At 38.5% G+C, this 15,620-nt stretch overlaps 1 protein-coding gene across 2 annotated transcripts in view; it reads left to right on the plus strand.

Annotated features, from left to right (window-relative positions):
• SLC30A9 (solute carrier family 30 member 9) overlaps nt 1–15,620 on the plus strand; it is an 85,899-nt gene that overhangs the window by 29,974 nt on the left and 40,305 nt on the right. For both annotated transcript variants that reach the window (XM_058546976.1, XM_058546975.1), the window contains one exon: nt 9,173–9,231. In XM_058546976.1, coding sequence (XP_058402959.1) covers nt 9,173–9,231 — 59 coding nt within the window. The remainder of the gene's footprint in view (nt 1–9,172; nt 9,232–15,620) is intronic.

A 15,620-nucleotide genomic window follows, 5' to 3' on the forward strand; every position in this document is an offset into this window, starting at 1 on the left:
ATTTCAGTGTGTATTTCTAACAGATCAGATGTTTGTTTTTGTTAGTTCATGTGATAGTGATGGTTGAACTGTTTTGGAAAAGTTCACTATCCACTGCCTGCATTAGTCTGTCAGTCTCAATATCCTCTCAGTTGCCCCTTCATATTGAAGGTCTAGGATGTTCTTGTATAGCTTTAACTCTGGCCAAGAAAGTGAGTGACCTTCTGCTGATGATTCCTTTTCCTGACAGAATTGAAAACATTATGTCCCTCTCCAGCTAATCTAGTCAGGAGGAATAAGGAACATATTTGAGATTCTTGTAGGCCTGGAATATATAATACTAAGGTATCTGCATATTGAGTAAGTATAGATTTCCTTGCAAAATCCAGGTCTTTTAAATCATTGGTTTTTCCTTTTGAAAAGTATGAAGGAGAGTCAGTGAATCCTAGTGTCTAAGGGGTTTTGGCCCCTCAGAAGAAGCAAAGAGTTGTTGACTATCTTTATATCCACACATACACTGAAGAGAGCTGCACTTAAATTCACAGGAGTGAATATTTACTTTCAGTGGAAAAAATACATACTGGGATCATGGAGCCCCAGAATTGTGGTATCACTCTTCCGTAAATGGCTTCCATTGGGTTTCTTTATAGGTAATACAGATGCAAATATAGGATACAATTAAATGTTGTCCCAATAGAGCATATTCCATTGAAGAATTAGATATTCGCGCTACGGTTATATTCTGTTACTTTGGGGAACTGATATGGTAATGTAGCAGGATTAGAGATAGAGGTGCTAGTATCTACAAAAAATGTACACGTTTTTCTTTGACAGTTAGGCTTACTTTATTTTTATCTGTAAATTGACTAACATATGTGACTGAGCATCTTTAGGTTTCTCAGAAGTGTATCATTGCTTTGATTACTTTTTTTCAGTTTTATAGGACATTCTTTTTTATAGTGTTCATAAAATAATGATTTTTTTTATGTTTATAATAATGTTTATAATAATGACATTAATTTTTATCAGTATTAAAAAGGGGCTAGACTTGCTTAGAGTTTGAGGAGTTAATAAATTTTGGCTTGTATGGCTGTTGAAAGCCCTTAGTTTCTTAATTGTCTGATTTTAGTGACATAAGTTTCTTCCTTTCCTTTGATCTTCTTTTATGGTTCCCTGACAGTGCTCTGCAGTCTGTTTTAATTCTTCCAAAATAAACTAACTGCTAGTCCATTCTAATTCTTCTTACCATAACTATTTTTGTTTTAAGGCCCTTTGCCAAAGAGGGCTTAAAGGGTCTCTTGGCATTTTGCATCAGGGTCAATGTCCAAATATTGTTCATTTCTAGCAAGTCTAATTCAAAAATTACCTATTGAGTCTGTGTTTTTTTGTTTATAGTTTTAGAGCATAGTCTAATCAATTTTAATAGAGGGAGGCTTTCTGGATAGCTTATAGCAACCTATATCCTTGGCTTTTATTAAACTTTTCTTGTTGCTGTGGAATCTGTCTTCAGTAGCCAGGCTTGGCAAACCATGGCCTATGGAGCAAATCTGACTTGCTGCCTGATTTTGTATAGTCTGTGAGCCAAGAATGATTTTTATATTTTTAGTGATTAACAAAAACATCAGAAGAATATTTCATGACACATGAAAATTACATGGAATTTAAATTTAGAGCCCATAAATAAAATTTTATTGGAACACAACAATGCTTATTTATTTACATATTTTCTATGGCTACCTTTGCACTACCAACAGCAGAGTTGAGTGGTCCCAACAGTGACCATACATGGCACTCCTTTTGCTTCACACTGCTGCTCAGTGCACTACAAATTGCAGTAACGTATTTACAATTCAGTAGTGTTTCGAGTGCCATGGGTATTACTGTATGAGACATTTTATTTTTTAATAACATTGCATACCTATCTTGTCAAAATAAGGAGAGAAAAGTAGTTGTCTAGTATCATGCTTTCAAGGCACAGTTGAGTGTGGATTATTTTGTTACTGAATTAGATGGCAGAGCACTGTGTTTATTATGCAGAGATGTAAGAGTGAAAAGAATAGAGTAAATGTTGACCTTACCAGACTAATCACCCATCACAATATTCCTTACTGAGTGGAAAGCAATGGTCAGAAAAATTAGAAAATTTAAAATGGAATATTATCACAGTGGAATTTTTCACGAAAATAAGGTTGCAACCAGAGTTGCAGTTTTTGAGTGGCTCATTTGTTAGCCAAGCAAGGAAAGCTGTTTTGAATTAAATTAAATAGAGCAGCTAGAGAAACCTGTCCAGGTCTAGTAGTCTTTAGGCAATAATAGTTGCTCTAAGAGTTGAGGACATTAGGAGCAACATTGATAGTCAATTAAAAAACAAGGCAGATGATTTTGAGAGGTTTTCCTTGGCTCTTGGTTAAGTTGACAGATGCTACTGATACTACTCCATCATTGTTTATTTGAGGAATCAGTGCTGAGTTTGAAGCAACTGAAGAGTTACCTTTTATGAATAGTCTGTGTGGAACAACTACAGGCAAGAATATTTTCAAAGATGTGAAAATACTAATTCAGTAAACCTGAAGTGGAATCTGCTAAGATGTGTTACAGCTGATGGTGGTAAAAATATGTGTGATGCAGCAAAAAGCTTAGTTGGACAAACTTACAAAGCTTGTGAAAATGTAAGCTGTTTAAAGCCTATTCATCAGTAGATACTTTGTGTAAAATACTTGTCATCAGCAGGTGCTTAGGGGAAATACTTAACCTGTCATTTGTAATTGAACCAGTAGCGTCAACAGTGAACTTCATTTACTCTTGTGGACTTCACCATTATCACTGTTCTGTGAATTTTTTGTCAGAAATAGAAGCTGATAATCCTGATTTGCCCTACTATACAGCAGTTCAATGGCTTGGCAGTTTTACTGCAATTTTTGAGCTCAGGGCTAAGATCGAAATTTTTTCTGATTAAGAAGACATGCTCATCAACACTATTATCAAACACTGAATGGTTTTGAAAATTAGCTTTTCCTGCACACCAGATAATGTTTCCTATGCTTTCAGTGTAAAATTACAAGGCAAAACAGTGCTTAAATACAAAACTTACTCTGTAATAAAGTCATTTCCACAATAGCTAGCATTGTTTAAATCACGAGTAATGTCAATCTGCTTTTTTTTTTTTTTAAGATTTTATTTATTTATTTTTTCCCCCCAAAGCCCCAGTAGATAGTTGTATGTCATAGCTGCACATCCTTCCAGTTGCTGTATGTGGGACGCGGCCCCAGCATGGCCGGAGAAGCGGTGCGCGCCCGGGATCCGAACCCAGGCTGCCAGCAGCGGAGCGCGTGCACTTAACCGCTAAGCCATGGGGCCGGCCCGGTCAATCTGCTTTTTTTTTTTTTTTTTTTTTTTTTTGTGAGGAGATCAGCCCTGTGCTAACATCCGCCAATCCTCCTCTTTTTTTGCTGAGGAAGACGGTCCTGGGCTAACATCTGTGCCCATCTTCCTCCACTTTATATGGGACGCCGCCACAGCATGGCTTGCCAAGCAGTGCGTCGGTGCGCGCCCGGGATCCGAACCAGCGAACCCCGGGCCGCTGCAGCGGAGCGCGCGCACTTAACCGCTTGTGCCACCGTGCCGGCCCCCCGGTCAGTCTGCTTTTATGTGCTTCCTGTGCTGTTAAAAATTAAAACAGAAGGAATTTGTAGCAGATATATTTTCTAAGGCCAACCTACGGTTCCAGAAGTGTTTTTCAGACCTTGTTGCAAATACAGAGGAAATTTCCATATTCCAAAATCCATTGAACTGTGGATTTTTCTTTTTTGAGGAGCTTCTACCTAATCTTCAATTGGAAGTGATTAAATCAATGTATTGACATGCTAAAAGGCAAATAGGAGAGAAGAATTTACTAGGATTCTATAAATGCCTTCCAAGCAATGAGTATGCTTATTTAAAATATGCTGATGCATTGATGCCAGTATTTGGCATCAATGTAAAATGATCTGTAAGAAAAGAAATTTTCAACTAGGAAATATGTAAAATCTCATTATAGGTCAGCATTAACAGATGAACATTTGCAATTATAGGGAAGGCAAAATATTACCTTTACCCTCTTAGGGTCTTTGGCTGGGCCTGAGAATTGAATCTTATGGGGAAGAACGTAAGTTATTTTTGACAAGGTCTTTTTGTACAGAATTTTCTCCACCTTGTCTCTCCCTCTCTAGTGATAAGAATGTTTCTTTCCTCCTCATATAGGGAGGATATCTTTTACATGCGAGTTTTATCTCCAGCTCTTAGGAAGAAAAGGGGAGGTCAGAATGTTCTTATACCTGCTGTTTTTTAAGTGTCTTTAGCTCAAAATAATCTTTATGCCAAAGTAATTTGGGAGTGGCATATTCTGCCACCCTTTACAATCAGTTTTTTCCAGCTTTATGAGGTACAGTTGACAGTAGACATTGTATATGGTTAAGGTGGACAGTGTGATGATTCTGTATACTTATAATTGTGAAGTGATTACCATAATCAAACTAATTAACACATCTATCACCTCACATAGTTACCTTTTTTGTGTGTGTGGTGAAAACACTTAAGATCTACTCTTTTAGCAAATTTCAAATATACAATACAGTATTATTAGCTATAGTAATTATGTTGTACATTAAATCTCCAGAACTTATTCATTATATAAGTAAGTTTGTACCCTTTGACCAACATCTCCATATTTCCCCCTCCCTGACCCCTGGCAACCACCATTCTACTCTCTGCCTCTGTGAGTTCCACTTTTTTAGATTCTGCATATAAGTGAGATCATACAGTATTTATCTTTCTTTGTCTGGCTTATTTCACTTAGCATAATGTCTTCTAGGTTCATCCATGCTGTTGCAAATAATAGGATTTCTTTCTTTTCTGTGACTGAATAATATTCCATTGTGTGTGTGTGTGTGTGTATATATATATGTAACATTTACTTTATCCATTCATCAGTTGATGAACACTTAGTTTCCCTAGCTTAACTATTGTGAATAATACTGCAGTGAACATGGAAGTGCAGCTATCTCTCTGAGATGCTGATTTCGTTTCCTTTGGATATATACCCAGAAGTGGAATTGCTGGATCATATGATAGTTCTACTTTTAATTTTTTGAGGAACTTGCACACAGTTTTCCATAGCACAATCATTTTTGATGATAGAGAACACTAACTTCGAATCCCAATTAAGTGAAACGTTATTCCACCTCCAAAAAAGAATTCCATTCTTCTTATTAGTAAACCTGTACTGCAAGAATTATACTCACATATTTTTATTATATTTTAAATTATTTCCCCGAAAAATGGGAAGTTGTTTTCTCTTGTTATGTAAGTACCTTCATAATATCCTATATATTGCTTCTTGGCTTCCAAAGCATAAGATATTTGCTCTCTAGCCCTTTATAGAAAGTTTGCCAACCCCATCTCAATTGTCTCATTAAGATTCCAGCCTTTTTATTTTGCTGAGGAAGATTCGCCCTGAGCTGACATCTGTGCCAGTCTTCTCTATCTTGTATGTGGGTTGCCACCACAGCATGGCTGCGACAAGTGTAGTTCTGCACCCAGGAACCAAACCCAGGCAACCGAAGTGCAGCACGCCGAACTTAACCACTAGGCCACAGGGCTGGCCTCTCCAGCCCATTTTGTTTTGGTGTTTTTGAAGGAGCAGCTAGTAACCTAATAAGAGGATCTAAAAGTAGAAGCCCTGGAGTACAAATATTGAGGAGGACTCTGAATTCTTTATATTTCTAAATTCTGCACAGGACCAAAGTTTAAAGATGACAATATTTCCTTCCCCTGATGATTTGGTGAAATTTCTAAGTGGAAATTGTGAGAGAATTATGATCAGTAACACAGGAAGAAAAGGCATAGAGAGTTTCTTGAGAGTATGAGCGTTCAGTACCAAGAGGGAGAGTACTGGGATAGGAAGGAGATCAAGGAAAAGGGGAAGAGGGTGAAGAAGACGTGCAAGGAAAGAAAGCACAAAGTGGCAAAGTAGTGGTGCTCAGATTGTCCCATTGTTGACCAGTGGAAGCACCTCAAGTTGCCTCCTAAGTCCTTTTATTACCACTCTAGTACTTGGGCATCCTTGCTTTTAGGTGACAATAAGATGTTTTTGGATCATCTTGTACGTTTCCTGCCCCAGATTGAGAATCAGCCATTTCTAAAAGGAGCCCCTTTTCCTTTTAGCGGTAAATAAAATTGATAGACCGTACCCTGGGCATTAGGGGTACTCATTTTTAATAGGTTGGCATATTTTTAAGGTCTTTGCAGTGGACAGAGCTAGGATATACTTTTTTTTTTTTCCTTCTTAAGAGAGAAAATACATAAGTTATTCTGATAAATCTATTGGTTTTTTTTTTTTTGGTATCTTTTTTATCACTGAAAATCTTAATTCCTAATTCATTAACATAACTAGAGTCATTATATATTTAGTTTATTCTTATATGTGTATACACACATATAGAGAGAATGTAGTGCAGTTTCAGAATAACAGTATCAACATTGTTGCTATCAGGGTGATTTAAGATGTCTTGGCTTTTCTCTTTGTCTTTAATATATATCTCACTCAGGGTGTATAGTCAAATTTCTGTGTTTTAAAGTCACTTGAAATTTCTCTATGGATAAACTATCAAATAGATATCAAATTAGGTTCATTTCATTTTGCTTTTGATTTTTTTCCTGGTGAGGAAGATTGGTCCTGAGCTAACATCTATTGCCAGTCTTCCTCTTTTTGCTTGAGAAAGATTGTCCCTGAGCTAACATCTGTGCCAGTCTTCCTCCATTTTTTTGTATTTGGTTCACCACTACTGAATGGCTTGATGAGCGGTGTGGAGGTCCGCGCCCAGGATTAGAACCTGCAAACCCCGGGCTGCTGAAGCAGAGCACGCGAACCCAACCACTATGCCACCGGGCCAGCCCCCTGCTTTTGATTTTTAAAAATAACTTTGATTTATTTTTATTTTATAGTTTATAGAACATTTACATGGTTCCAAAATCAAATCCACTGGACAAAATACTTCAGAGAAATCTAGCTTCCATCCCTGTCCTCTCCATCCTATTCCCTCCCTCTCTCGTAGCTAACCATTTTTTTTTTTTTTTTTTTTTTTTTGTGAGGAGGACTAGCCGTGAGCTAACATCCAATGCCAATCCTCCCCTTTTTTCTTGAGGAAGACTGGCCCTGGGCTAACATCTGTGCCCATCTTCCTCCACTTTGTATGGGACGCTGCCATAGCATGGCTTAACAAGCGGTGCATCGGTGCCTACCCGGGATCCGAACCTGCGAACCCCGGGCCACCACAGCGGAGCACACGCACTTAACCACTTAGCCACGGGTCGGCCCCATAGCTAACCATTTTAATTTAAGTTTTGGGGTTATTTTTTTCCATTAAAAAATATGATACGATAACATACATGCTGGTATTAACCCACTGCCTTTTCATAAATAAGGCCTACTATACATACTTTCTGTCCTTGCTTTTTTTTTTTTTTCCTTGACAGTATGTCTTGGGCAGCATTCCATAGCAGTAAATAGAGACATTTCTTTATTCTTCTTATAATACTCCATTTTGTTTGATACACCATGGTTTATTCAATCATTACCCCATAGTCATTTCCAGTCTTTTGCTATTAAAATACAATGAATAGCCTTGTACGTATGTCAAAGGAGATATTTAAAGTTTAAAATTTGAGAAAACACAATAATAGAATAATATTTTTTCCTGTATTTTTGAACTCTGAGCTAAAAGTGAAGAATTGGTTCTTATATAAAACTTAAATAACTCATATATTTTAGGTAACATTGAGGACAGAATCTTATTAAACTGCTTTTATCTCATTGCAAATCCAGATTTCTCCCTCCCCTTTTTTTTATTGTGGTAAAAAACATAACATAAAATTTATCATCTTAGACGTTTTTGTTTTATGCCTTATATGCTTTTTTTCTTTTGAGGAGAATTGGCGCTGAGCTAACGTCTGTTGCCAATCTTTCTCTTTTTATTTTTTCTTCCCAGAGCCCCAGTACATAGTTGTATATCCTACTTGTAGGTCCCTCTAGTTCTTCTATGTGGGACACCGCCTCAGCGTGGCTTGATGAGCGGTGAGTAGGTCTGCACCCAGGATCCGAGCCCGTGAACCCTGGGCCACCGAAATGGAACGCGTGAACTTAACTGCTATGCCACTGGGCTGGCCCCTCGTCTTATACATTTTTAAGTGTACAGTTCACAAGTGTTAAGTGTTAAGTATATTCACATTCACATTAAGTATATTCACATTGTTATGAAACAGATCTCTAGAACTTTTCTGTTTTGCAAAATTAAAACTATGCCCATTAAACAACTCCCCTTTCCTGCTCTCCCTAGCCTCTGGTAACCACCATTCTACTTTCTGTTTCTATGCATTTGACTACTCTAGATACCTCATATAAATGGAATCATACAATATTTGTCTGTTTGACTGACATTTAACTTAGCATAATGTCCTCAAGGTTCATCCATGTGACAGGATTTCCTTCCTTTTTAAGGCTGAATAATATTCCATTGTATGTATATACCATAATTTGTTTATTCAGTCATGCGTCTGTGAACATGTTGGTTGCTTCCACCTCTTGGCTATTGTGAATAGTGCTGCTGTGAACATGAGTGTGTAAATATCTCTTTGAGAGCCTGCTTTCAATTTTTTGGGTATGTCCCAAAAGTGGGATTGCTAGGTCATATGGTAGTTTTTAATTTTTGAGGAACCTCCATATTGTTTTCCATAGTGATTGCCCCAATTTACAATCCCACCAACATGCACAAGGTTTCCAATTTTTCTGTCTCCTTGCCAACACTTGTTATTTTTTGGGGTCTTTTGTTGTTGTTGTTTTGCTAGTAGCCATTCTTTTGGGTGTGAGGTGATACCTCATTCTGGTTTTGATTTGCATTTCTCTGATTAGTGGTTTGAGCACCTTTTCATGTGCTTGTTGGCCATTTGTATATCATCTTTGGAGAAAGGTCTGTTCAAGTCCTTGGCCTGTTTTTTAATCAGGTTGCAAATCCAGATTTCTTATAATAACCTGATTTTTTGCTGGTAGTTAGTAGAACATATTTAACATAGTCATAAAGAGAATATATTGTGTTAATCTAAAATGTGAATGATAAGAATATATGTGACCTAAATGTATTTTGTAATTCTTTTCTTATAGGGCTATTTAGAAACCAAAAAATATTAAGAGAATATAGAGACTTTCTGGGAAACACCAAGGTAAGGATATCTTTCTGATAATGTTATGTGTGTATGTGTTGCACAGTGAAATCCTGGTATCAGTCCATTGTGAAATTCTAAGAAGTATGTCAGTGATCCTAATCCAGAATTTTCTTGAACACATTTTAATTTACTGAATTACATTCTATTTGCTTCTGTCTGATTTTCTTGACATTTTAAAAATTGGGGGATACGTTCTCTATAAATTCATAACTGTGTTAGAAGCCATAAGCATATAGATTAGATGAGGGAAAAGACTGTTTTCTTAGGTTTTTAGCAAGATTTAGCTCTCTCATATACACTCTTAATTTCCTTTGTCCTCTCTCCTACTCCTACGGTTAAACATTCAAACTGCCAATTCTCTGCTTGAACCCAAGAAGCTCAACCCTTGGAGGAGAAAATTACACAGCCATTTCAATTATTCTTTCTTTATTATATGAGTATACAAAATCAATGGACACTCAAGATGATTTGACAGTCTTACTAAACTTCCATACTACATTCACTGTCCCACTCTCTAAGATAGCTGTTGCATACGCTTTCTTCTCTTCCTAAATTTCCTACAGCCTCTCTTCACTCTTCAGTTGATGACCTTGCTGCATATTTCATTGAAAAAATAGATGCAATCTGATAAAAGTACCTCATCTTTCCATTACCAAATTTGCTAACTTATCTACATGTGTGCCAGAATACTCTGTTTTTCTTCCTACTAGAAAGAAATTAATATTGGGACCAGCATAGAAAGTTTGCCTTTATTATTTCACCTCTTATTCTCTCCTGAATCTTCTCCAATTGAACTTTCATCCCCACCACTCCACTGAAATGGCTCTTAACCAAAGTCACCAACACCTCCAAGATGCCAAGTAGTCATGTCCAGAGTCAGCTTTGCATCTAAACTTAGCTGGGAGGGATCTCCTATCAAGAAGCGAATGTCCTGGGGCCGGCCCCGTGGCTTAGCAGTTAAGTGCGCGCGCTCTGCTGCTGGCGGCCCGGGTTCGGATCCCGGGCGCTCACCGACGCACCGCTTCTCCAGCCATGCTGAGGCCGCGTCCCACGTACAGCAACTGGAGGGATGTGCAGCTATGACATACAACTATCTACTGGGGCTTTGGGGGGAAAAATAAATAAAGAAATAAAAATTAAAAAAAAAAAAGAAGCGAATGTCCTGTCTGGAGAAAAGGCTGTCTATACAAATTGTCTCTTTTCTTCTGAGTTACATTTTTTCTTCTGAGTTACATTTCAGACATTGCTGCCTTCTTGTAAAATTTAGAATTTCACAGTAATGACAACTCTAATCATATCTTATTTGATTTGCTTTTCTTTCCCACTCATTATATTCAGAACCTCTTAATCTCCATTTCCCCTTGAGCCCTGTATTTCTGGCACCCCAGTGTTGCACTGAAGGTGTGAACTCTATTCAGTGGTAGAGCTTTCATGTGTCTTGTGAGCCAGCATTTTACTTCTGTGCCATGACAGCTGCTGCCACTGCCTCTTGCTGTAGAATAACTTAGGCTGGTGAGACCTGCTTCCTGGGAAGATTTATTCCTAGCCCTTCTGTCAGTTTCACATGGAGGATCTTACTCACCAGATTTTCAATAGTAGCTGTTGACTTCTGAAATCTGTGTCACTAGAGGCCTTTTGAAGATTAGTACTCCTCAACTTTGAAATGTTCCAGATTTCGAATAGGATTTCTTTTTATTACACTCTTTTTTGTAGTAGTAGGATAAGACTTTAGTATTTAATTTCCCTCTACTGTTCCCATATTCCTGTTAGGAACACTTGCTAGCCTCCTGAAGATGGTTGCATTCCTTCTCTAGAACACATGGGGGCAGGAGGCCGGCCCCATGGCTTAGCGGTTAAGTGCGTGTGCTCCACTACTGGCGGCCTGGGTTCGGATCCCGGGTGCGCACCAACGCACCGCTTGTCCGGCCATGCTGAGGTGGCGTCCCACATACAGCAACTAGAAGGATGTGCAACTATGACATACAACTATCTACTGGGGCTTTGGGGAGAAAAAGTGAAAAAAAAAGGAGGAGGGTTGGCAATAGATGTTAGCTCAGGGCTGATCTTCTCACACAAAAAAATAAATAAAACATATGGAGTTAGTACTTTTTGCTAGAATTAAATCTTTACTTTTACTTCTTTTTTTCCTTTCTGACCCAGACGCTTGTTTTTTTGTTATAGTCTTCTTTGTCTTATGGGAACTCCAGTAGTGAGATATACGAACTCGCTATGTTCTGCATCTGCTTAAAGCACTCCATCATCAGAACAATATCTAACCCTCTGATATCTAATTTCTCATTGTCCTTTAATATATTTCCCCTTTAATACATGTCTACTTTCTTGTGCCTCCTGTTTCTACTTTTTTGTGCCTTCCCTTAGAATCCTAATTTTGTGAATTTCTTGGGATAGTCCTTCAGAGCATTGGAAGTACCGTTATCTCCATTTGCAATGATAGTGTCACCTTGAAATGCGCCAGTAGTTCTTTGAGTATTTTGTGCTGATTTTCCTAGCAGTGTTCTCTGAAATCTTTCCAAATTTTCTATTTTTGTTCCAATATTTAAAAAACTTACTATGAACATTTTCAAATATACATGAAAATAGAAAAAATAGATATTTGATATAACCATCATTCAATTTCAATAATTATCAACAGTTTGGCCATTCTGATCTTTAAGGAGCAGTCCTCCAATTGCTTTTATTGTGGAACTTATGAGTGGCTTTAACAAGATGCTTCCCAAGAGGGTTGTGAATCTTGGGTCCTTGTGGATCTCTTGCTTTTCCAGATTTTGCTTCTCTTTTCTTTTTTCCTTTTTTTTTGTTGTTGAGATAACATTGGCTTATAATATTATATAAATTTCAGGTGTACATCATTATATTTTGACTTCTGTGTAGGCTACATCATATTCACCACTCAAAGACTAATTACCGTCCATCACCATACACATGCGTCCTGTCACCCCTTTAACCCTCCTCTCTCCCCCCTTCCCCTCTGGTAACCACCAGTCTAATCTCTGTATCTATGTTTGTGTTTGTTGTTGTTATCTTCTGTTTATGAGTGAGATCATATGGTATTTGACTTTATCCCTCTTACTTATTTCACTTAGCATAATACCCTCAAGGTCCATCCATGATGTGGCAAATGGCAAGATTTCATCTTTTTTTATAGCTGAGTAGTTTCCATTGTGTATATATACCACATCTTCTTTATCTGTTCATCCCTTCTTGGGCACTTAGGTTGTTTCCAAATGTTGGCTATTGTGAATAGTGCTGCAATGAACATAGGGGAACATATATCTTTACGCATTCCTGTTTTCATGTTCTTTGGATAAATACCCACCTTAATTTTTTGAGGAATCTCCATCTCCATACTGTTTTCTGTAGTGGTTGCACCAGTTTGCATTCCCACCAGCAGTGTAAGAGAGTTCCCTTTCTCCACATCCTCTCCAACACTTGTTATTTCTGGTTGTCTTAATTATAGCCAGTCTGACGGCCGCGAGGTGAAATCTCATTGTAGTTTTGATTTGGATTTCCCTGATAATCAGTGATGTTGAACATCTTTTCATGTGCCTGTTGGCCATCTGTGTATCGTCTTTGGAGAAATGTCTGTTCAGATCTTTTGCTCATTTTTTAATTGGGTTGTTTGTTTTTTTGTTGTTGAGATGTATGAGTTCTTTATATATTTTGGGTATTAACCCCTTATCAGATATATGGTTTGCAAATATCTTCTCCCAATTGTTAGGTTGTCTTTTCATTTTGTTGATAGTTTCCTTTGCTGTGCAGGTTTTGCTTCTCTTGCTGCTAGATTTCCATGGACCTTGTCGCTGTTTCTGACTTAGTTACTACCAACACATTTTCACCTTTTCACCAGCCTTCTTTATCAGAGCAGTTTGAGCTCAGTGAATCTCTTTTTCCTTATTATAACATTCTGTTCTGGTTTTAAAGATCTCAGTTCCCTTCCCTGTCTTGTTCATCCCATAAGTTCTCAAACTTTTCTTCTAAAGAAATCTCTCTCATCTTCCACTTGAAGCAGCATGTTTTCATTTATTTGTATTCATTTTCTACTTCCTGTTCCTATAATAATTTCACTGTTTTTTTCCTCTATTCAACCAAAGGATACAGCATATTTTTATTATAATAATATAATAAAATACACATCGTCTAGTCTTTAATTTATCAATAATCAGTAGAACTTGGAAATCTAGAGCCGCGATTAGATTTTACAGTTTTACAAATCTAAGTTCAAGTTAAAACCATATGGACAAGGTTTGTCCCTGCCTAGTTCCTTGTTTTATCCCTGAAAGCAGTTCAAAACAGAATTTGGGGCATCTAATTACACACTGTTTGTCAAGACCTGACCCTGATAGTTTAAAGTTTGCTTTAAACTATCTTTTGCTCTGTTGTCTACAGGGAACTTAGGAGGTGCTCTTTAAAATCCTGGCCTGCAGACTTGACTGCAAAATGCTGTTAAAGTGCAAAAAATTAAAAAAGGCATTTTTCTCCCCTCACACCTGAAACAGAATCCCATCTCAGCTTTCTTGGCAAAATCAAACCCAGATGCATCTGTAGAATTCATGTTTAAGGGCCCAGCCCCATGGCGTAGCGCTTAGGTGTGCATGCTCTGCTGCTGGCGGCCTGGGTTCGGATCCCGGGCGCGCACCGATGCCCCGCTTATCAAGTCATGCTGTGGCAGCATCCCATATAAAGTGGAGGAAGATGGGCACAGATGTTAGCCCAGGGCCAGTCTTCCTCAGCGAAAAGAGGAGGATTGGTGTTGGATGTTAGCTCAGGGCTGATTTTTCTCACCAAAAGAAAAAAAATAGTTCAGGTTGAAGCTGCAGTAGCCTGTGCTCCAGAACCTGCACTTTCGATGAGCGCTGTTTCTACTTACTCAAGATCATTGTGGCCTGCCTGCCAGGGGACAAGACTGCCATAAGCTGTGGTGAACTTACCAAGAACAAATTCTTTTTTTTTTTTTTGTGAAGGAGATCGGCTCTGAGCTAACATCTGGCAATCCTCCTCTTCTTTTTTTTTTTTTTTTTTTCTTTGCTGAGGAAGACTGGCCCTGGGCTAACATCCATGCCTATCTTCCTCCACTTTATATGGGACCCCGCCACAACATGGCTTGACAAGTGGTGCGTCGGTGCGTGCCTGGGATCCGAACTGGTGAACCCCGGGCCGCCACAGCAGAGCGTGCGCACTTAACCGCTTGTGCCACCGGGCCGGCCCCGCAAGAACAAATCCTTACATGGCACGGTCCCACTAACAACCTAAAATTCACTCTTTATTTATTTTCCTTAGCAGTTTCTCAAAGTTCCAAGCCAGTGCATTAGATTTTAAAGACTCTTCTATTTAGACTTACCCAGGAAATTGTAGCCAGCTCTCCCCATTTTGCCCAGATACAGAGCCGTGGTTGAACAGAAGAAAATGTGTACCAAATTCCAAAGTAAAGGAGGTAGCTAAGCATGCCCAGCGTTCTCTTCTAAGCTTACCAGTTTATCTACTTCACTAAACCTAGTCAGCCTACAGGGGGCCAGCGGGGAGGAGGAGAGGTTTATGTGCAAGACACCAACAGTATCAGGGGAAAAAAAAACCGCTCTTCGTGGAAATCAGAGAAGTAAGGAAGAAGTGTTTAAGTTCCTACCGTCAGTAGCAGGTATTCCTTTTCCTTGGAATACCTTAATTCTCTAGGAGCTCAAGACAATCTTTCTCTTGGTTTTCCTCTTATTTCATTAATTCCTCTTTCTCCTCTGTCTCCTTTGCTAAAGACCCTGCTGTTTTTACCCAGCCTCCAAACATCAGAGATTCATTATAGAGGCTTTTATATTTAAATCCATTAGCAAGTCCCATAGACATTCCTCTAAAATAGATACCAAGTATGACTGCTTCGCACCCTGTTCCTTAGTCTAAACCATCACCATCTCTTACCTGGAATACCCTCCAAATTGATGTCTCCACCTTTGCTTTTGCCCTCATAATTCATTCTCTACATCATAAACTATATCTTTTTAAAACATAAATCAGACTATGTCGAGTATCTGCTTAAAATACTCATCAGTGGCTTTTTGCCATTATAGTAAGGTTCACACTCAATTACTTTAGTCTGCAGAGTCCTGTGCGATGTGGCCCTGCCTCCTCCTCTCCCATGAACTCCTGCCATTTCCCCTGCTCTCTATGCTTGAGCCATACCAGCCTTATTTTTGTCTTTTGTACACACCAAAATTATTTCTGTTCCAGAGTATTTGAACATGCTGTATATTCTGCCTGAAACATTCTTCTTCCAGATTTTTTCATGGTTGCCTCCTTCTCGTCATTGAGCCTCTTTCCCTGTCTAGTGTAGTTAAAATAACCCTTCCCACCGTAACCACCCCCTCAACACACATTATTCT

Source organism: Diceros bicornis, chromosome 8 (genome assembly GCF_020826845.1).
Source record: "Diceros bicornis minor isolate mBicDic1 chromosome 8, mDicBic1.mat.cur, whole genome shotgun sequence".
In the NCBI taxonomy this organism is placed as follows: domain Eukaryota; kingdom Metazoa; phylum Chordata; class Mammalia; order Perissodactyla; family Rhinocerotidae; genus Diceros; species Diceros bicornis.